The 20,679-nt window shown below is 46.3% G+C and overlaps 1 protein-coding gene across 12 annotated transcripts in view; it reads right to left on the bottom strand.

Annotated features, from left to right (window-relative positions):
• Positions 1 to 4,654: 4,654 nt before the first annotated feature.
• DEPDC5 (DEP domain containing 5, GATOR1 subcomplex subunit) overlaps positions 4,655 to 20,679 on the bottom strand; it is a 128,654-nt gene continuing 112,629 nt past the window's right edge. For 10 of the 12 annotated variants that reach the window (XM_086682008.1, XM_025933466.2, XM_025933465.2 and 7 more), the window contains 5 exons: positions 15,999 to 16,168; positions 11,473 to 11,644; positions 8,790 to 8,850; positions 5,574 to 5,656; positions 4,655 to 5,412 (listed from right to left, as the gene is read on the bottom strand). In XM_086682008.1, the coding sequence (XP_086538134.1) occupies positions 5,120 to 5,412; positions 5,574 to 5,656; positions 8,790 to 8,850; positions 11,473 to 11,644; positions 15,999 to 16,168 (779 nt within the window). In that variant the 3' untranslated portion in view covers positions 4,655 to 5,119. Of the gene's footprint in view, positions 5,413 to 5,573; positions 5,657 to 8,789; positions 8,851 to 11,472; positions 11,645 to 15,998; positions 16,169 to 16,886; positions 20,111 to 20,679 lie in introns of those variants that run through there. The other 2 variants (XR_015242348.1, XM_086682011.1) reach the window with 2 other exon arrangements.

The raw sequence follows: 20,679 nt of genomic DNA on the forward strand, positions 1-20,679 counted from the left end.
CTATAAATTGGCTTCTATTCAGCTTTCTGTCCCACTATTTTCTATTGTGTGCACATGCATACTATTTTCTATTTTCTGCACATGCACACTATTTTCTATTTTCCATCCATGTTAGCAAAGCCACACAGACTTCCTTAGGGTCTTAGGTGTAAGTCATGTACTTCTTCCTTGTAATACCCGAAGTTTCCATTTTAATTATTTTTGACAGATCTCTTCCTACAAAAGGGGATATGGGTTTCCATACCTATTCAATGTAGTACTTGGCAGTTGCTGGCCCAGCTGCATAGCCTTGGGCGGCCTGTGTAGCTCTCAGTCTGCTCCCACTGCCATCTTGCTGTCAATTGTCATTTTACTCAGCTGTCAAGTTCTCTGCCTCTACTGTGTTGCTTTTTGGTGAGAATCATATTTCCAGGGTGGTTACACTGGATATAAAGTACTCAGTAAGAAGCCCAGAGAAGAAATCTGGAACAGGGTTTCTCAAATGGACCATGGATAGCAGAGTGTCTATTTATAGTGCAGAGTCCCAGACCTCATGAATCAGAATCTCTGGGAGAAGCTCTGGAATCTGCAAATTATGTGAGCTCTTTTGCATAGGAGCATTGGAGAACCACAGGTGGGGGCCTAAGACAGCTACTACTTCTGCTTTGAAGCCTCCTTGGCTAATTTCCATTCCTTTGGTAGAGGGTAAGGGCGTTACTCTATCTCATTTCTTTTCCCACTGGGTTTTTCTGCATCTCACACTCTGTGTGGTTCTCCACCCCAAATTTGTTTCTCATTCAGGAGGCCAACTGGTGCTGCCCCAAGTGTACTAGGGCCTGGGCACACTCCAGCACAACCACAAAACCGAGAAATGTCTCCAGAGCTGCTCAGCTTCAGGCAACAACCCTGTTCATGATGAGGAGTCAGGACAGCATGGTCAGAAGGCCCTCTTCCTGCTCTTGGCAATGTGGCACCTCTGCCAATAGCAAAAACTTCCCAGCAGAGGTTCTTTGGGACCTAGATAAGGCAGCATGACCACAGCAGCTAGTGGTGTACAAGCCCTCTGGCCCAAGTAGGACACTGGGCTCAGCCTCTTGAACACTCTGACTCCTATACATCCCACAAGGCCCAAGCCTACTTCCTCTTTAAAGACTAGCCTGTCCACTCCAGCCCTCTGATTATTCCCTTCTTCTGGGGTTCACAGAGTCTGGGGTAATCATCATAACAGCTGATGTTTAAGGAGGGGCACAATGTTCCAGGCACTGTCCACACTCTTTATCCACATTTTCTCCTGTGGTTTCAAGACCCTGTGAGGTGGTACTAGTGTCTCATTTTACAGATGAGGAAACCGAGGTTCTGAGAGGTACAGTAACTTACTCAGATGCACATGCCAGCAAGTGGCTGTGCCTGAATCTGAATCCAGACACTGGCTTCCTGTGTCTGTCCCCTTAACTGCCACACTACTGACTGTAACCAAATGCCTGGAAAAACACTGGGCCTGGGAACCAGAGGACCTGGTCCCCATCCCAGTTAGACCCTGGAGCAGGTCACTCCATGTTTCCTTAACTATGAGAGTATGAAAGGGTTGGACTAGATCACCAAGAACCCTCTGCTCTAAGGATCTTGTCTTACGGGACCACCCTCATCCTCTCCTACACTGGGGTGACCCAAGTATGTCATGCACATGTCTGGGTTTTGATGGCCTATTTCTCAACATGAATAAGTGCCCTCCATGACTTAATTTAGGGAACGAGATTGACGATCCCATGAAGATCTTCCTTACAGTCCATGTGTTCCTCCTTTGGGCTGGGCCCTGTGAGGGGCTCTGCCATGTGCATCTGCTCCCTTGGTCTCACCAGCTCATTCACTCAATTCTCATTGACTGGAGAGTGTGCCAAAGAAATTCTCAACCTAGGATGCTAAAAGGGGTCAGCAAATAATTGCATTGTCACAAGCACAGAAGAAGAGCAACACTCAAGAGAAGTATGTGTGTGTGTGTGTGTGTGTGTGTGTGTGTGTGTGTGTGTGTATGGGGTTGGGAAGAAAGGTGAGGCTATGTCATCTGTATTTAACAGGTGAGGAACCACACTTGGGAGGCAGAACATTCCTAGCTCTCACAGTGAAGAAATGGCAGGACTGGAATTTAAACCTGGGTCCTCTTAGCCCCAAGTTTCCTGCCCTTCTCTCTCCACTGAGGAATGGTTATTCACATTTATACACCTGGTGTGAGGCTTCCAATATGCATGCACACATCCCTCATGTCTAACCAAACCACACACTTCCTCAGGCCAGGCTTTCTCTGCACCTGGGCAGCAGGCATGGAGGGAGATGGACAGGCCTGAGGGGCAGATGGGGAGGACTAGGATGGAGCTGGAGGGGTACTGAGTTCTACTCCCAGATTCTGGCTTGGATGAGTGGGTGGAAGGAGGTGCTGATCAGAGAAAGGAAGAATTTGGGGGAACTGGGGTTCAAGGGCATGAATATTTCAGGCTCAGTTCTGAAGGGTGAGTGGCTAGCATTCTAGCTTCTTCTAGCCGCCTCTTCTTCCACCAAATCACTCTCTGGGCCTTCTTTTCCCAGGTCATCTTTGTGGGTTTTTTGGGTTTTTTATTTATTTATTGAGAGAGAGAGAATCCCAAGCAGGCTCCATACTGTAAGCACAGAGCCTGACACAGGGCTTGAACTCACAAACCATGAGATCATGACCTGAGCTTCAGTCAAGAGTCAATGCTTAACCAACTGAGCCACTCAGGCACCTCTCTCAGGTCATCTTTGGAAGAGAGGAGGAAAGTAGGATACTGAGGACCACACATGACTATGCCACATGATCCAATCTGAACAGACCAGTGGCTGCCGTGTCCAGCAACATCATGCAGGAAGCTGGTTCAGAAACATGGCAGAGGATTTTGCATCTGGGAATGTCAGAACAGCTGACATTTGTTTACAGCCTGCTAGGTAATAAGTGCTTTCATATACATCTATCTTCTGGTCCTCCCACCATCCTAGCAGACAGCCTCCCATAAATGAAGGACACTGACGCTTGAAAAACAGTAAAGGTTTGTCAGAGGGAAGGAAAGGTGAGAAAGGGAAAGAAAATGGATTTTTATCAAGGACCTGTTCCTCACCAGGAATCAACCTCTGTGTTTTCACATGTATTAACAGATCTATTCTCTCAAAATCTCTACATGTACTATTAATAGCTCCAATTTACAGATGAGGAAATGGCTCCATTAAGTAATTTAAGAACCCAGTGCAGAGAGATTCAGATGCAATGCCCAGTGCCAGGCTCTCGAGTCCAGAGTTCATTCATTCACTCCACATATTCAGCTGATACCATTTCTCCAGCATCTATTATTATGCTGCACATTTAGGAACAAAGAGGTAAACAAAACAGGCAAGCTTCTGTCATGCTAGATTGTAAATGTACCAAGCGTTGCCAGAGAAGTACAAGGTGCTGAGGGAAGACCTGACAGGTAGCCAACTGTGCTTCCCTGGAGAAGCATTTGAGCAAAGAGCAGATGAACAATGACCAGGAGTTAGCAGGGCAGAGTGAGCCTGGAGAGGAGGAGTGTTCTAAGCAGATGGAACAGCATGTGCAAAGGATCTGAGCTGCTAAAGAGTTTATGATGCTCTGGGTGCTTGGAGAATAGCCTGGGACCAGGTAAGTGGTGGGCATGATCAGAGTAGTTTCTTTTTTTTTTTTTTTTCTTTTCTTTTTTCTTTTCTTTTTCTTCCTTCCTTCCCTTTCTCTTTCTCTTTCTTTCTAGTTTATTTTGAGACAGAGAGAGAGAGTGTGTGTGTGTGTGTGTGTGCACGCATGCCCATGCGAGCAGGAGAGGGGCAGAGAGAGTGGGAGAGAGAAAGAGATCCCAAGTAGGCTCTGTGCTGCAAGCTGACACAGGGCTCTATCCCACGAACCATGAGATCACAACCTGAGTCGAGATCAAGAGTGGAACACTGAACCGACTAAGCCACCCAGGCACCCCCAGAGTGGTTTTTAAATAAGACTCTAACTGCTAAGTGGAGGATGGCCTGGAGGGAAAGCAGAGGTGGGTTAGGGGGCTCTCCTAGCCACGTGAGAGGAAAAGGAAGATGAAGAAGGGCTGGGCCAGGAGTGGTAGCAGAGGACTTGGGAAGAAGTGAGTAGATTTGCAAGCTACTGAGGAGGTAAATCCACAGGGTTTGTGTGGAGAGACGGAGGGGGAGGCAGTGGCAGTACCTGTCAGGTACCCCCAGGCCTGCAGCCCCTCACCCCTACTATCAGGGCAAGGTGCTGCGGTTGAGGCACCATGCTAGATCTTATCCCTGTAAGAAGTGGGTTCTAAACCTTGGAGTCAATAGAGACTTTCCTTTGTTTTTTTTGGAATGCCATGACATCCATGTGCCACACCTGGGCTCACCCACTTAGCAACATTCACTCCAACAGCACAAGCCTGCAATTGCGTATGGTATTATTTGCTCATTAAGTCTGAAAGAAACTATTTTACTCCTGCCCAAAGGCCTGTAAAAAGACATCTTTCAGTAAATCCACCACCAGACTCTCCAAGACAGTGAGTTCTAGAGTCCTCCTCACCTTCTGTGGCTGCCTCATTTGCCACTACGTCCCTGGCGACGGGGCCCGACTGCCCAGCCAAGGATGGGGTCACTGCTGCCAGGAACCAGGCTGGGCCAGAGATGCCGCACATGGCACTTTATTCCTGCTTCTGATATATACAGGTATGTACAGTTGGTGTGAGCCTATGGTACACTATTTCACAAAATTATCTTACATCCTGTGCACACTTCTGGGCGGGAAGTGGCAGACTGCTCCGAAAAGCCCACGGCTAGTGGAGGGAAAGGATGCTCACAGGAGCCACCCCCTCTCCAAAGGCATTCATGGGGGCTGCCCGCCCCCTTCCCCAGTACTGAGGCCCTCCCACGGACCATCTGGACCTCCCACCTGCTCTCAGCGCTAGTTTCTTCCTGAGTCTTTCTCCTCGAGTGGAAGAACATTTTGTGGGGGAGGAGGAAGCAGCAGCAATGGCTCCCACTCACCGACGGTGGCCCTGCTGCCCGCCACCCAGAGCCTGACTGCCCCTATTGGACGTGGACAGCAGGAGTGGAATCCTCCCCATGCTGTGGGCCCTGGTGCACCCTGGCCTCACGGGGCGCTAGCATGCATCTTCTCCAGGCAGCTCGTCCAGAACGTGACCAGCCGGTTGTCGCGGTTGATGCAGAAGTCCGTGAAATCCCTGAGCAGCCGATCAGCAAACTTCTCATCCCCTGTGGCACTAGATCGCCACGTCTTGGTCAGCATGGTGTTGTAGGCCCAGTTGTAGCCAACCCGCTCCTCACAGAACATGTTCTGGTTAGTGGAGCTGGTGGAGTTTCGCCGACGTCGCTGCTGCCCCGAGAACTTTCGCCTGGAGTAGGGCAGCTGCAGGAACACTGTTCCTGAGAAGCAAGATGCCCTGTGTCACCACCACCACCGGGAGGGTTCCCAGGGCAGATGTGGTGGCTCTGCAACCACAGGCTCAATCAAGAGAAGCCGCCCCCGAGCATAGGCTCCTGCCACAGGGACCCACCTGCCCCACGTTTTGCCTGCAGGGTCTCACCTGTAACATGGATGTACTGAGGCTTGTTCTCGGCAGGGAAGTTAAAAGCAGAAGCAGAATATTTATCTTGTACAAACCCAAACCTAAGGGAAGGACGGGAAGACACACAGATTAGGGCCTCCTCAGCTAAAGGGACAAGGGGAACAAATGTGACTAAGAGGACTGACAGCCTGAGCTAGAGGGGCCGGGAAAGATCTCTTTCAAGATGGAACATTCAAGGGGCGCCTGCGTGGCTCAGTCAAAGTGTCCGACTTTGGCTCAGGTCATGATCTCGCAGTTTGCGGGTTTGAGCCCCGTGTTGGGCTCTGTGCTGGCGGCTCAGAGGCTGGAGCCTGCGTCAGATTCTGTGTCTCCCTCTCTCTCTGCCTCTCCCCCACTCATGCTCTTTCTCTCTCTCTCTCTCTCAAATATAAACATTAAACAAAAAAAAAAAAGATGGCTGCTTCTTTTCTCCCATCCCGTACCTCTTCTCTGCCTCTCACTGGAATCCACATCACGCCCTATGTGGGGCAAGGTGCCCATCCACATGCTCGAGAGGGGAAGGTCCTTATCTTAATTCACCTAGCCACACCTCTTTCCCTTAGTTCTCCCAGACAAACACATAGTAGGCCCTCGAACAAGGCTCTGAATTGAAATAGAATAAATTATCTTAACTGAAATCCTCTTCTTAAAAATGAGGCACACGATTCTAGGGCTCTCTGCTTTGCTGTGTTCTAGAAATGGGCAAGAGGAGCCACTTTTCATCTATGACTTATTAGATTCTGCTTCTCATCTATGGCTTGTTCTATTCCGGGTTTTTCTATTTCCATCACACACATTTATTACAGCTCTACCTGCTAAGTGCTGTAAAGGACACATTAACAGATGTGGCTCTTGCCCTGAGTCTGAGAGGTTTATGTAATGAAGGCAGCAATGTAGGTAGAACTAAAGGAGGTAAAACACCTGTCTCCTTTTCACTGCATCCTCTATATAAGCTGTGAGCTTTACAATGACATTCACTAATTATTTATCAAAGAACACATGAAATCAAATATGCAAGTTAAATGGACAAGCTAATGTGCACTCAAAGCTCTGTCATGTATAGGCTGACCCTATCATGTGTAGGAATGGCTCTGGATTTTGCCTTTCTTCCTCTCCATTTTCCAATTAAGGCTATTGATTTACTCAGCATAGATCAGCCTGACCAGACTCTTGCCTCATTTCTTCTTTAGATCACGAGGAAGATCTTTAAGTTTAAAAAGGCAATTTAAGGGGCGCCTGGGTGGCGCAGTCGGTTAAGCGTCCGACTTCAGCCAGGTCACGATCTCGCGGTCTGGGAGTTCGAGCCCCGCGTCGGGCTCTGGGCTGATGGCTCAGAGCCTGGAGCCTGTTTCCGATTCTGTGTCTCCCTCTCTCTCTGCCCCTCCCCCATTCATGCTCTGTCTCTCTCTGTCCCAAAAATAAATAAACGTTGAAAAAAAAAATTTTTTTAAAGGCAATTTAAGCACATGGTGCTTGGCCCCCTCACTGTCCACTTGGGGAGCACATGAGCCAGGACTATGGTGAGGGCGGGGCAGGGGGGGTGGTGCTCAGTCCCACCCAGACAAAAATAAAGGAGGAGCTGGGGAGCCACAGCAGGGGTAGGATGGATGGATCAGCTTCTCTGGACCCATCTCTAACGCCATCCGAGATGAATCTTATGGATGGGCTAATGTTTCCTTTTGGAGCCACATTCTAACCTAGAGTTCCATTCTGTGCAAAAGCTATTCTGGGCAAGGCACATTGCCTTGGTGCTTAAACGGAAACAAAAATGAGAAAAATGCATACCCTTGTCCCCCAGGGACCCCTAAACTAGTGTAATAGATGGATAGAGTGTATTGGAAAAAAAGGAGGGATTTAGAGAGGAGAGACCTGGGAATCTGTGGTGGGACAAGACTGACAGGTGTAGAATGGGGGTGGGGGCTTAGGGGAGAAGGTTTAGTGGGTAAGGTGGGTCTGGGTGGAGAAGGGGGAGCAGGGTGAGGTGGGGAAGGGGGAGCATGTTTAGGTATAGGGACACACAGTAGAGTCCATGCAGTGATACACAGAACAGAAGATGTGAAGAGTCTGAAGGCTGAAAAAGCACTCTGAAGAGGACAGGGCAAAGTTTAGATATGACTAGGATCTAGATGAGTTTGGATCAGGAGGGGAATGCTGTGAAGAAAAAAGCACATCTGACAAATAAAGGCCATGTCCCAAGTGACATCTAGTCAGCAAAATCCAGCGACCACCCAATGATATCCATGGGAAGCATCAGACCTGCTTATAAACTTGTCAGTTGGCTGGGGTCTTCCTAATAATACCTACTGCCTACCAAGGGCTTCTTAGGTGCTGGGAACTCCAGAGAACCCTCCCGACAACCCAGTGAAGGGTGAGAAAATGAAGGTGAAGCAGTTCCAAAACTTGTTCACGGTTCCTCAGCCAGATGCTGGTGGAGGCGGAGGTGAACCAGGCTTGTCTGCTTCCTGCATCGGGGCCCTTTGCCACCGACCCACTGTACTCCCCACCTTTTGCCCCCAATCAGCACCCACTCCTGCTGAAAGAAGCAGCCAGTCTATGGTGGGCAGGGGGCAGGAGGGAGGTTCGTGGTGGGGTGGTAACAGCTTAACATGTTTGAATAAGATGACAGGACACTGAAGAAGGTGCAGAGAGAGGATTATGGAAGCAGGAACAGAGGACTTACTTCTGCCATGATTAACATGAAGTGGACATTGCCTAGTGCATTCTGGAGACAAAGCTGGACTGGTTTGAGGGGTAGACAGCTAAGCCCAGGAAAGCCCTTTCCTGGCACACATATTAGGTGCCAGTAAAAACCTATGGACTTATCTATTGCTTTTTAACCCTTCATTATCTTTTCAACATGTGTCTAGAGGCTTGAGACACGTTTTATAGTTTTTCATCTATGTAATCTCCTGGACAGCTTGGACCAGGGTCTTGTTGGAGGCTAAGGAGGGAGCTCGACGCTCTCCCTTCAACTGGAAGAAAGTAATGAGGTCCGAAAAACAATAGCTACAGGAACTGACAGGTAATGCTTATCTTTGAAACCAAGGCAAAGGGTCCTGTTGGAGGTCAGCAGCAAAGCTGTCATTGGTGGGCCAGATCCGTTTCCCCAGAAATGAAACAAACTGGGTTTGGGTTTGGTAATTGCTGGATAGTCACTGATGCCCTCCCACTATACCTTCTTGCTCAGGGACCAACCTGTGTGCAATGGCTTCCTGGAAAAGGTGCATTCGATCCCAGTATGTTTCCGGTTCAAAGCCTAAAAGGAGAAAAGAATAAAAGCAGGGGTGTGATTCCAAGGTTTGTAATTCTTCCTGGCTTTGGCCTTCTGTACCCTTCACTTCTCTTGGCCACTTCTCCCCCGTCAGCTTAAACACGCTTTTCCACACTACCTGCTTTTGAAAGACCAGCCTCTGTCCCAAGGACCAATTGTGTTTTCTCACCATCCCTTCCCCAAAGCTCTATCAGGTTCTGAAAGGCACTCGTTGCTCACACTCAGCAACGAGTGTGAGCTACCGGAACTTGATGTAAGCCTCGTTCTAATGACTCCCTATACCAAAAGTGGAAAGGAACATGATGTTAAAGTACAAACAAAAGATAAGCTTTACATGCGTGTTATCTGCTTCTAAGGAGAAAAAAAATTTTTTTTATTACCAATGTTCCATTTCCCTACAAGGAAAGACAATATTATAAGCTCCATTTTAGGAATGGGGAAATCGAAGCAAATAAATACGAAAATTATTTTTGGAAAAGTGATAGGCTGGGGAGGGCAGGAGGGCACAGAAGTGCCTTTCTCCATTGCCCGCATCATTGCTCCAGCCTCGCTTCTTCTGCACAGCTGGTGTGAAGACTGAGAGCTGATGAGGGGGTGGAGGCTGAGGCCAGGTGTGACACAGCAACAGGCAATGGGCCAGCACTGCTCTTGGGACCAAGATGCTGACGGCTGGAGGTGCAACTTCACGAGACATGAAAACAGGGGCTCTGTACGTTTTGGAATTTTCTATCTAGGATACATTTGAAGGTTCTAGGCAACTAAAGAGCAAAAAAGAAAGAAAAAAGGCTTTGGCTTTAATAGGAAAAACACGTACAGCAGCTTCCTCGTCAGATGTTTAAGATTTTGTATCCACTGTTATTGGAAGGGGAGATAATAGGAAGAGAGTAGCACAGAAGCAAGAAAATCGACTTTTAGATTTAAGCCCTTATTCCTTTAAACTAGGCCTCCTTTCTTCAGTAACCATGCCTGTAACCATGGCAACCAACAGAGGATGCTGGTCTTAAAGCCTGGGTTACAACTGGCAGGGAAAACCATCAGCTCACACAAAAAATGTCCTCCAATGCCAGCCTTGCCAGCAATCCTGTGCTGTTACAGTGAAGGTGGAAAACCCCAGAAGAATCTCTGGCTGGTGTGGGGGAAGTGTCTCCTGAGCATATTAAAAACAGTAGCATGAGGCAGTTGCCTGGCTTGAAATCATCAGATACGAATATAATCATGTGGCATTTCAGGACTGTAATGGTCCTCTCATAGCCTTAGCTGCTGTGAGGTTAGAGAATGTGCGTGTATGTGTGTGTGTGTGTGTGTGTGTGTGTGTGCGCTCGCGTGTGTGTGTGTGTGTGTGTGTGTGTGTGTGTGCGCTCGCGTGTGTGTGTGTGTGTGTGTGTGTGTGTGTGTGTGTGTGTGTGCGCTCGCGTGTGTGTATGTGTGTGTGAAGAGCACTCTGTCGACTCTAAGGATCACAGATCTATGCCCTCTAGTGGCTCTGTGGGGCCCACCTGGAACCCCAGCCATCACTGGAAACACTGTGTCTACATAAAAATGTCTTCTGAGATGTAAACAAAGAATATACAGACAGGCCTTTGGAACACAAGCTGTTTGTACCACCGGGGCAGCCCGTCACAGGAAAGGTGCGGGGACACTTAGTGTGGTCTCCCTGACCTGGAGGGACCTCTCACCCCTGGGCTGTTCTCTTCCACCAACCATGATGCAGACTTACATGGACAAAAGAAGAAACCACTTCCCTTACACCAAAAGTTTTTCCATTCACACTTACAATTTCTACATCTGAGAAACCAAAGGGCTACTGTTTGTTTTTTTTTTTTTAACTTTTCATTTTAAAAAAGGTCATCTGTGAGTTCACCAAGAGCTCTGGAGGAGCTCTTTATATGTTCATCACAATGGGCAACTAATTGGTGATAAAAAGTTCTGTGCTGTGTGAAGTAAGTCTTGTTCCTTCTGTCTGTCCTACACCTGCCCTCAGAGATCGGCTGGGCTCAGGTGGAGCAGCAGGGTGGCTCAGCCCACTGTCTCCCCACGTTTAGATTGACAGCCCTCTCAGGGGAAGGGCTCAGAGCCCTGCTGTCCTCCTATGAGCCCCCTCCTGCTCTGTCTTCCTCGTGACGCAGGACTCGAGCCACACATAGTGTTCCAGGTGCTGACACAGTACAGCTTTGCAAAATAGGACGCTGTATCTTGTTCTGCTTTCAATGCCTCCCTTAAGGTTCAAATTCCCACAGCCCAAGCCAGTAAGGCTGGAGCACAGAAAGGAGAGTGTGGGGAGAATACCAGTGCCACTCGTGATTTACAGTGTATCATACCTTCTCCCACTCACCATCTGCTCCAGGTCTCACAAGGGTCTTCCTGAGTTGGCAAGGCAGCTTTAAACTTTATGTGCTCTCATTTGAGGGATAAGGAATTTGAAGCTCAGAGACATTAAGTGACTTACCCAGGGTTACCCAGCCACTAAGTGAAAAACCAGCATTAAACCTAGATCATTTTGATCCCTTGTCCAAAGGCTCCCTCTGTGCACTAGGCTGTGTCAATTAGATACCTAGAGAGGTGGCCTTACTCATGGAGATAGAACCTCCGGAGGGGAATATCTCTTACTATCGAACAGATGCTCACTGCCCTCCTTGAGCAGGCAGCTGATGTTGAGTGGGATGAAGAGCTGAGCTCGAAGTGGATCACCATACAGGTAACTGGGCAGCGCAAAGGGACCCTCCAAAACGGGGACCAACAGAAAGCCACAGGAAGTAGCTTTTCGATGCCAGCCTTGGACCTGGTGGGAAGCACAGAAACAGTGTCATCTCCAAGTTAATTCAGACAAGAGAAAATACTTCCCGAGGAGCGAAGCCACCACAGTGGCGGCATACATATTGATTGGCATGTTCATTTATTAATGTTCACTGGATCCAAACCAATCCTGGTCAGGAAAATGCACAGTTTAACCTCCTGACAAATACCTGAAAAACTGTGAGTTAAGCACACAGCTCGTCCTCACAGCTTTATGCAACTTCAGTGTTTCTTCTGGAAGGAAGAGACTGGAGAGAGCTATTTCTTGCCTCCAAAATCGCCTTCTCATTCTACAGGATGTTGTAGGAAGGTCACAGGATATAAGTTAAGTCCTTCTAATTATGTCCTTTATCAAAAATTTACTAAGTCCAAAGTATCAAATAGGAAAACAATCCACTCAAGCTGGCTGAAAGGGACATGACGCAGGGTGCGAGATGACTGTGGTGGCCTCTGGCCAAAAGCGATAAGCCCTGACCTGGCGGAATGAGAGCCACTCTCCCACAAACTCCCAAAAGCTGTCTGTCCAAAGATTGACTGAGAACAAAAGTTAACTGCGGCAGCAAGACAAACCTCCCCATCAATAACATTTTCTCAGAGAAAAGTGGCAATTTTCTACATTTTAAGATATTTTTTTAATCATAAAACTGTGTATATTTTAAAAAAAAAGTTGGTGCACATGGCTCTGGCATACAGAAGAGATTTGTGTTAAATGTTATTTCAAAAAAATCTAGTTTGAGCCATAACTTGATTTAAACAAATATGAGTATGTCAAAAATTGAAGGGGACCACTCTTAGCTGTTTTCCCAGAAACACCTGTAACAACAACGATATATCAACAACAAAAACCAAGATCTCTGTTCAACCAAAATAATTCTTTTTAAGATTTTATTAAAAAAAATTTTTTTTTAAGTTTATTTTGAGAGAGAACACAAGTGGAGAGGGGGCAGAGAGAGAGAGGGAGACAGAGGATCCAAAGTGAGCTCTGTGCTGACAATAGAGAGCCTGATGTGGGGCTCAAACTCACTAACCGTGAGATCATGACCTGAACTAAAGTCAGACACTTAACACTAAGGCTCTTTTTATTTTATGTAATATTTTTAAATGTCATATTTTATATTATAAATATGCATTATAATATTATAAATATTATATAATATAAATACGTGCATAATATGTACCCTAATAAAATGTGATTTATAACAAATTTGGACACTACCTTAAAATAATAATTAATCTACAGTGCGCCTGGGTGGCTAAGTCAGTTAAGCATCCGACTTCAGCTCAAGTCATGATTTCACAGTTCATGGGTTCGAGCCCCGCGTCCGGTTCTGTGCTGACAGCTCAGAGCTTGGAGCCTGCTTCAGATTCTGTGTCTCCCTCTCTCTCTGCCCCTCCCCTACTCATGTTCTCTGTGTCAAAAATAAATTAAAAAACATTAAAAAAAATTTTTTTTTAATAATAATTAATCTACACTAGAGATTTCTAAAAACCTAACAACCTAACAAAATATAGTTGACTCTTGAACAGCATGGGGTTAGGGATGCCACCACCCCATGCAGTAAAAAATCTGAATATAACTTTTGGCTCCTGAAAAACTTATGCTTACAATAAAGTTAGAAAAAAGAAAACATTATTAAGAAAATCATAAGAGAAAATACATTTATAGTCCTGTCCTGTACTTCTAAAAAAAAAAAAATCCACATATAAGTGGATCCATGCAGTTCAAACCTGTGTTGTTCAAGGTTCAAAACTGTAATGATAAAGGGATTAGCAGCTTTCCGTGGGTTTTACATGAATTGGTGTGAAAAGTGTATTTTGAAAAGACTGTTGCCATATTCCCCTGAGGAGATAAATACTCTTCTTTCTGCCAAACTGTGACTATATGTGCATGTCCATGAATGTTATGGTCATGTTCTGAGATAGGACTATTAGTGGGGCTTCCAAGGAGAATGCTTAGCCTATTGGGTCAGAGGGTTAGTTCTGCCTGGAGGGAGTGGTCATCTCAGTGTTGACTGGCTGGGGAAGTGCCAGTGACTTCTATAAGCTGAACCAGACAGGTGGCTTGGTGTCTTTTTTGATTTGGACCTTAAGTATGTTCCAGTGTTCCAGGGGAGGGGTCCTCAGGGGCACTAAGGCCATGTGCAGGCAGACTGGGGCTGGACAGACAGAGACCCAGACAAATCTCTTCCCCAGGATATCATGTCTTGTGGGACAAAACTAGGCCTCTGAGCCCTGGACAGAAAAACTACATGCTGGCAGCTGATGTTGTGCTCACTCTCTTTGGTCATCTCCTAGCTTTCCATAAAGTCTTTCTGAACTTTCTGGCTGCTCTCAGCTCCGTGATGAGATGTTTGAGCCAGTGTGGGAGGAGAGCGGGACCCTGTTAAAGCTTGAGAAAAACATTCCTTTGGATTGAAGGGGAGAGTGTATAAAATGAGTGGCAGACTGCAAAGATGGTTAAAGAGAGCACCTGGAAGATACTGACAGCTTGGCTACGGAGTATCTGTTCCACAGGTGCTGGGACTGAGGGTGGGGAGTGGCCTGAGTGTGGGCAATGAGTGACCTGATTAGACAGGCCAGGGAAGACTGGAGGAGGAAAGACAGGCAGAAGACCAATTAAAAGAGGGCTTCTGAGCTCTGGCACTCATGACATCTGGGCTGGTTAATTCTTTGCCCTAGAGACTGTCCTGTGAGATGCATTGTAGGATGATGCACAATATCCTTGGCCTGTACCCACTAGATGCCAGTGCGTGCACTCTTCTACCATTTCTGCCAAGTAAAACTGTTTCCAGATATTACCAAATGCTCCCACAGGGGCAAAACTGCACATTCCCCCAACCCCTGTTGAGAGGTAGGGTTAAAAGCAGTCATGTTCATTGATAGGGACTGGTTAAGTAAATGATGATACAAACAATGAGGCAAAACAAAAACAAAAACAAAAACACAACAACGAGGCAGACTTATTTTTGCTGATACTGAGGATATATAATAGGACAAAACAAAATGCAACACTAGTTGCACTTGAACCTTGAACAACACTAGTTTGAAATGCTTGGGTCCACTTATATATGAGTTTTTGTTTTTGTTTTTGTTTTTGTTTTTTAATAAATATGGAAGAGTACTATAAAGGTATTATCTCTTCCCTGTGACTTCCTTAAAAAATGGAAATCTTACTTTATTGTAAGAACACAGTATGTAATACATATATATAGCATACAAAATATGTGTGACTTGACTGTTTAAGTTATCATTAAGGCTTCAGTTTAACAATAGGGTATTAGTAGTTAAGTTTTTGGGAAGTCAAAAGCTAGACTTGAATTTTTTACTGCATGGAAGGTCGGCATCCCCAGACCCTCCATTGTTCAAGTGTCAACTAAGTATGTAGTCCAAGCTACCATATGTTAAAAAAAAAAAGGGGGGGGGGGCAACAAAGCTTTGTATATGCATATAATCTCTCTAGAAGTACACTCAATAAAGTGGTAGGGCATTGCTTTTATTTATTTTTTTTTAATATTTTATTTAATCTTTAAACCCAGTGTGGGGCTTGAACCCACGACCTCAAGATCAAGAGTTGCATGCTCTACTGACTGAGCCAGCCAGGTGCCCCAGGTGGTTGCTTTTAGATGGGAGTCCCAGGGAACAGGATAGGACAAGGCTGGGAGAGGGACTTTTCACTCTAGACCAGTGATTCTCAACTGGGGGCAATACTCCTCTTCCCTGGGGACATGTAGCAATACCTGCAGATGTTTTGTTTGTCACAAGGAGGGTGTGTTACTGGCATGTAGGGTAGAGGCCACAGATGCTGCCCAAAATCCTACAATGCACAGGACAGCCCCCCCACAAGAGAAAATTATCTGGCCCTAGATATCAAGAGTGCCAAGCCTGAGGGGCACCTGGGTGGCTCAGTCGGTTGAGTTGCCGACTTCAGCTCAGGTCATGATCTCATGGTTCGTGAGGTCGAGCCCCACATCAGGTTCTGGGCTGATAGCTCAGAGCCTGGAGCCTGCTTTGGAATCTGTGTCTCTCCCCCTCTCCCGCTCACACTCTATTTCTCTCTCTCTCAAAAGTAAATAAACATTAAAAAAAAATTTTTTTTAATAAACAAATAAAGTAAAAAAAGAGTGCCAAGGCTGAGAAATCCCAACCTATTCCCTTTAAGCTGTTTGAATTTTTTACTGTGTTTAAATTTTTTGTATGAGGCTATTCCAGCAGTGTAGGTGAAAGGTAACTGGAGCCTGAACTAAAGAAAACAAAAAGTGACATGAATCTCTACCAAGCATCCACTGTCCCCCTCTGCAAGGTGAGCCAAGGCCCTGACCACAGCATGAGGAGGTTCTCACCATCTCGAAGAGGACGGCGGCGGTCACTGCCATCCAGTGGAGCTTGATCTCGAAGGCCGCATTCAGGGAGAAGTTGCCATGATAGTAACAGCTGCACCACTCTAGCCGGTCTGTGCGGTTGTTCACATCCACGTCCAGGGTCACAGTCCTCTGCTCCGGGACAGTGGCAGCTATGTCAGAGCATTGGAGGGGTCCCAAGAGAGAGAGGGAAAAGAAGGAGCGGGATGAAGAGGAAGAACAAAATGCAGAATTACCTAACAGAAAATCACAGATTCTAGAAGCTTCCTGAAAATCATCTAGTCTGGGGGTCGGCCAGCTTTTTCCATAAAGGGACAGATAATATTTTAGGCTTCACAGGCTATGTGGTCCCTGTTTCAGCTACTCAACTCTGTCATCATAGTGCACAGCAGTCAGAGATGTTATGTAAATGAATAGGTTGGGCTGTGTTCCAGTAAAACTTTATTTACAAAAATCAGAAGGATTTTTTTTTTTTAGGGCAGTGAAACTATTCTGTATGATACTACAATGGTGGATACCTGTCATTACATATCTGTCTAAACCCGAGATGTACACACCAAGAGTGAACTCTAATGGAAACTTTGCGTGGTGGCATGTTAACGTAGGTTCAATTTTAACAAATGCCCTGTTCTGGAGCAGGGCATTGATAGCGCGTGTGTTGGGGCAGGAAGTATATGAAAACTCTGTACTTTCTACTCAATTTTGCTGTGAGCCAAAAAGTGCTCTAAAAATAAAAATTATTATACAACAAACAAACAGATGGTAGTCCAGATTTGGCTGGTTAATAATGCCACAGTTTGCCTCCCCCAGTCTGATCCAACTCCTTCACTTACAGATGAGGAAGTAGTAGTAGCCCATGGAAGGGAAATGCCTTGCCCAAGACCAGAGTCAGAGCTTCAGCTTCAGGCTGAACTCCAGATCTTCTCATTCCAGTGACCCACAGAAGGACACAATGGGACAGACAGCACAGACCACAGTGAGGAGGAAGTCTTGATTTTCTGGTTTCAACCCAGGAAGGCAATAGTTCTACAATATGTTCTCAAGAAATGAAACCTCATAATGAAGCTCAACACCCTGTTCCATTGACTGTGTTGCTTTCAGATCCCAGGTCGGTTTCAGACTAGCTCATCCTGTCTGGAACTCCTGCTCAGAAATCATACTCAAACCCAAGATAGGGATGTTTTAGAGATGGATCAATCAAGCTCCTGACCAGACTAATAGCACTAAACAGGCTCAGAAGTAATGAAAAGACCAGGGCTCTGCTCTGCCTGACTGGGCAGTGCTAGACCTAGGGTTTCTACAAACCGTTATCAGCTCCTTCCCCCCCCCCCCCCTCCCCCCCCGTGAATCCAATGGTATCTCTTTATCTGAAGCTGTCAGCTTAGTTCTGCATTTGGCAGGTAGAAGCCCTGAGTGGCTTTTATCACTGACAAGGACAAAACAGCTCTTGAGTCAGCAATTTTAATGAACTTCTGTTGGGAGGCAGTGGAGCCATGGCTTAGGATGGTGAATGGGTATACAGCTTATCATTCTCTCAAAACCAGAACATGTAAAATGGGAAATGTTCTTGATGTCGAGTTGGAAAATCTGAGCTCTGCCATTTAGCCGTGTGCCCGAGAACATTCTTCAATTCCCCTGGTTTAGTTCCTCATTTGCAAACTGAGATGGTGCCCGCCCAGCTGCTTCACAGAGTAGGGGTGAGGATCAAGTAAAACATGGCTGCCAAGGGGTCACAGATTACCTCCTGCTTTCTCCTTTAGCCACCTCACTTGCAGCTCTCCTGTTCTTCCCTCCTCCCCATTTAGGCTACAAGCTCACCAGTGCTCAATCTGAGGCCAGTCAATGACTCCCATGGATACTGCTTAGCTATCTATGACACTTCAGGCTAAAGAACATGGCAACTCCAATGCTAAAAGTCTCATCAAAACTAATTTTTATCTCTGCCTTGTGTTCCTGATTCATAGCCCAACCACAGTAGCCTTTCACTTAATAGCCTCAATCAAGGGAGGAAAGCTTTGTTCTCTGGTCTTGGACAGTATATTCCTCCCCCGTGTGAAAAGCCCAGGTCACAAAAGAAAGGGCACTCGGCAAACACCAGCAGTGATCTCGCACATCTCTTTTCTCCCATCTGGCATATTCAGTTCAGAACAGGCTGGTGGCCCAAGCCTTGAGGAAGCCCAAGGAAGTATACTGTTCAGCCAAGTAAACAGTTATAGGCTCAAGATACCACTGGCTTCATACTTCAGGAGTGAGATCTGACAGTATGGATGCGGCCAGCAGGCTGATGTTGGCAAGGGTGTAAGCCCCAGCCAAGTTGCAGCTTTCAGCGCCTTTTCTGAATCACTCCTTACTTCCATAAGAACAGACTTATTCACCTTGGGACAGTGAGATATAGTGAGTCCCAGTAAATAAGTACAAACCCACAGAAGGAGCAGACTGAGCATCCTTTACCAGGGTCACAGCGAGGGGGCTAGCAATGACCTGGGCAGGGGATCAGTGCCACTGGAGGAGAGAGTGCAGTCTCAGGTAGGACACTGGAGATCAACGTTAACAACCGGAGCTGCCCAATAACAGAAAAAGTAGTCACAAGAGTGAGTGTCCTGTTGAGAGTTTTCAGGGAGCAGCTGGCTCCCCACTTATTAGGAGTGGGATGGAAAATATTCACACGTCAGGGTTTGGACCAAGATGCTCAGCAGCCTCTTCTGACCCTGAGACCTAGTGGGGTTATCAAGAAAAAGCTGAGAAGTAAAAGGTATCTGCGTGGGCTTAAGGGACTTGGTGCTGCTTCTTCCAGAGTCTCAGATGCCCCTATGGCTTCATAGCTCAGTGACACAGGGTGACATGAGTGGGGGAGTGGGAGTCACCACAGGCCAGGGCAGGTAGGACTGTGCAGCATCATCAGGCATATTAAAACAGCTTTCTGCTGAGAAAAACAGCTTTCCAGTTAAGAATCAGAAATGTTTAAAGAGGAACATGTCAAAACGAACAAAAAAGGGAGCAGGTCATAAATGATACATCGGCCCCTTTCCCCCTATAAATCATGTTAATTTTTTTCCTGAGGAAAAACCCCAACACTGAAGACAGTCCAATTCAAAAACAACTCATCTTTCTCACTTAGGTAAATGACACAGCAGAAGTCTATATTCTAACCTGAAAAAAAAGATGGGGAAAAGTATCTCATATTTTAACACAAAGGTCTGAGGGGTGTTACCAGATAGAATTAGCAGTAATAATGCTGTGTCAGGTTTAAAAGGACAAGAAACTCACTTCCTGTTGGAGGGGTGATGGGAAAAGAAGCAGATGAGTGAAATTCCCCTGTAACAATCATGGGAGCCACTGGAAAGCTAATAAAGGGATATCTTCAAGAAAATATGCATGCATGTGAGACTGTCTAGTTTCAGATTCAATGCTGACCCCCTAATGCCCATGTGCAGACACCAGTGAAGAATGCCTGCTTAATAAACTACCTGCCGAAAACATAAATCCTCTCTTCTCCCTTACTCTCCCTATGTTTTGGACAGATGACTTATTTTTCCATATGCTGCTCCTCTTTATGTGCAATTTTCTGAAGTAAACTGGTTAAAAGTATCTTTTAACCAAAGCTAAACTGAAATGATTTGAATCTCATCTTGAGCCTGGGACTATGGTGGGCAAGAGAGAGTTCTACCAGCCTGCTGGAGGAGACTCTGGAAATGAGGATGTTCATACAGAAACTGTCAAGATAGCCTCCAGAACCAGGGTGATGACGCAAAGGGAAAAGTTCCTAAGCATTTTCCAGGAGCAGTAACTCAAACCAAGGAGTAAGCAGGGACGTTGGGCAATGTCAGGAGATATTCTGTCACACTTGAGGGTGGGGTGCTACTGGTAACTAGCAGGTAGGGAGTATGTGGCCTCTTTGTTTCCAAAAGATTTCAAGAAGGTGGAGAATTAGAAATGCAAAACAAGGCAGAGGGGAAGGCGTGACTACCTGGGGGACAGAGGAGCCACTCTCTTCAGTTTTGTCTTCTCCATGCCCCAGTTCTCACAGTGCTGGGGTGAGGCTATAAGGTGAGATCAAAGCTGTCTGGATCCAAGTGAATCTGAGGATCTGGAAACTGTAATACCTATTAACATTTCCATTCTAGCAGCTGGGCATCGCCAGGCAAACTAAGTAGAAGGTGCTATTTCACTGCAGTCTAGTCTACATTACATTTCCTTCCTTTCTTCCTTCTAGAGGCCTTTTAGGATCTCGATCTCTAACCTGCTATTGAGACAAACCTCATGACACCCTGCCTAGAGCACACATTATGCCAACCCATCAGTCCAGTCCTTGAGAACAGGGGTCCCATTTCCTACCAGAGGCCACCACCATTCAATAAGTGGGTGTTTTGTCCCTATCTTGGAGATGCAGGGACCAAAGAAAGGCAGGAAGACTCCTAGTTTACATTCCTCAATGTGGTAAGTATATTTGGGGAGGAAGGGCAGAGGGCAGATTTGCACTCAGCCTGAGTGTTTAGAATGGATAAACTTCAACGTTCCTTCTTCTTCAGAGATCCTAGGACACTAAGATCCTAGGAAGGCCTGTGGTGGGTACTAAACCAGAAGCGAGCACCAGCTCATACCTCCTGTATTCTGGATGCTTCTTGGGAAAAATGGCCACATTGTCTATTCTCTCCTATTTGTG

Source organism: Puma concolor, chromosome D3 (genome assembly GCF_028749965.1).
Source record: "Puma concolor isolate L17-30 chromosome D3, mPumCon1.1.hap2, whole genome shotgun sequence".
Taxonomy (NCBI): Eukaryota; Metazoa; Chordata; class Mammalia; order Carnivora; family Felidae; genus Puma; species Puma concolor.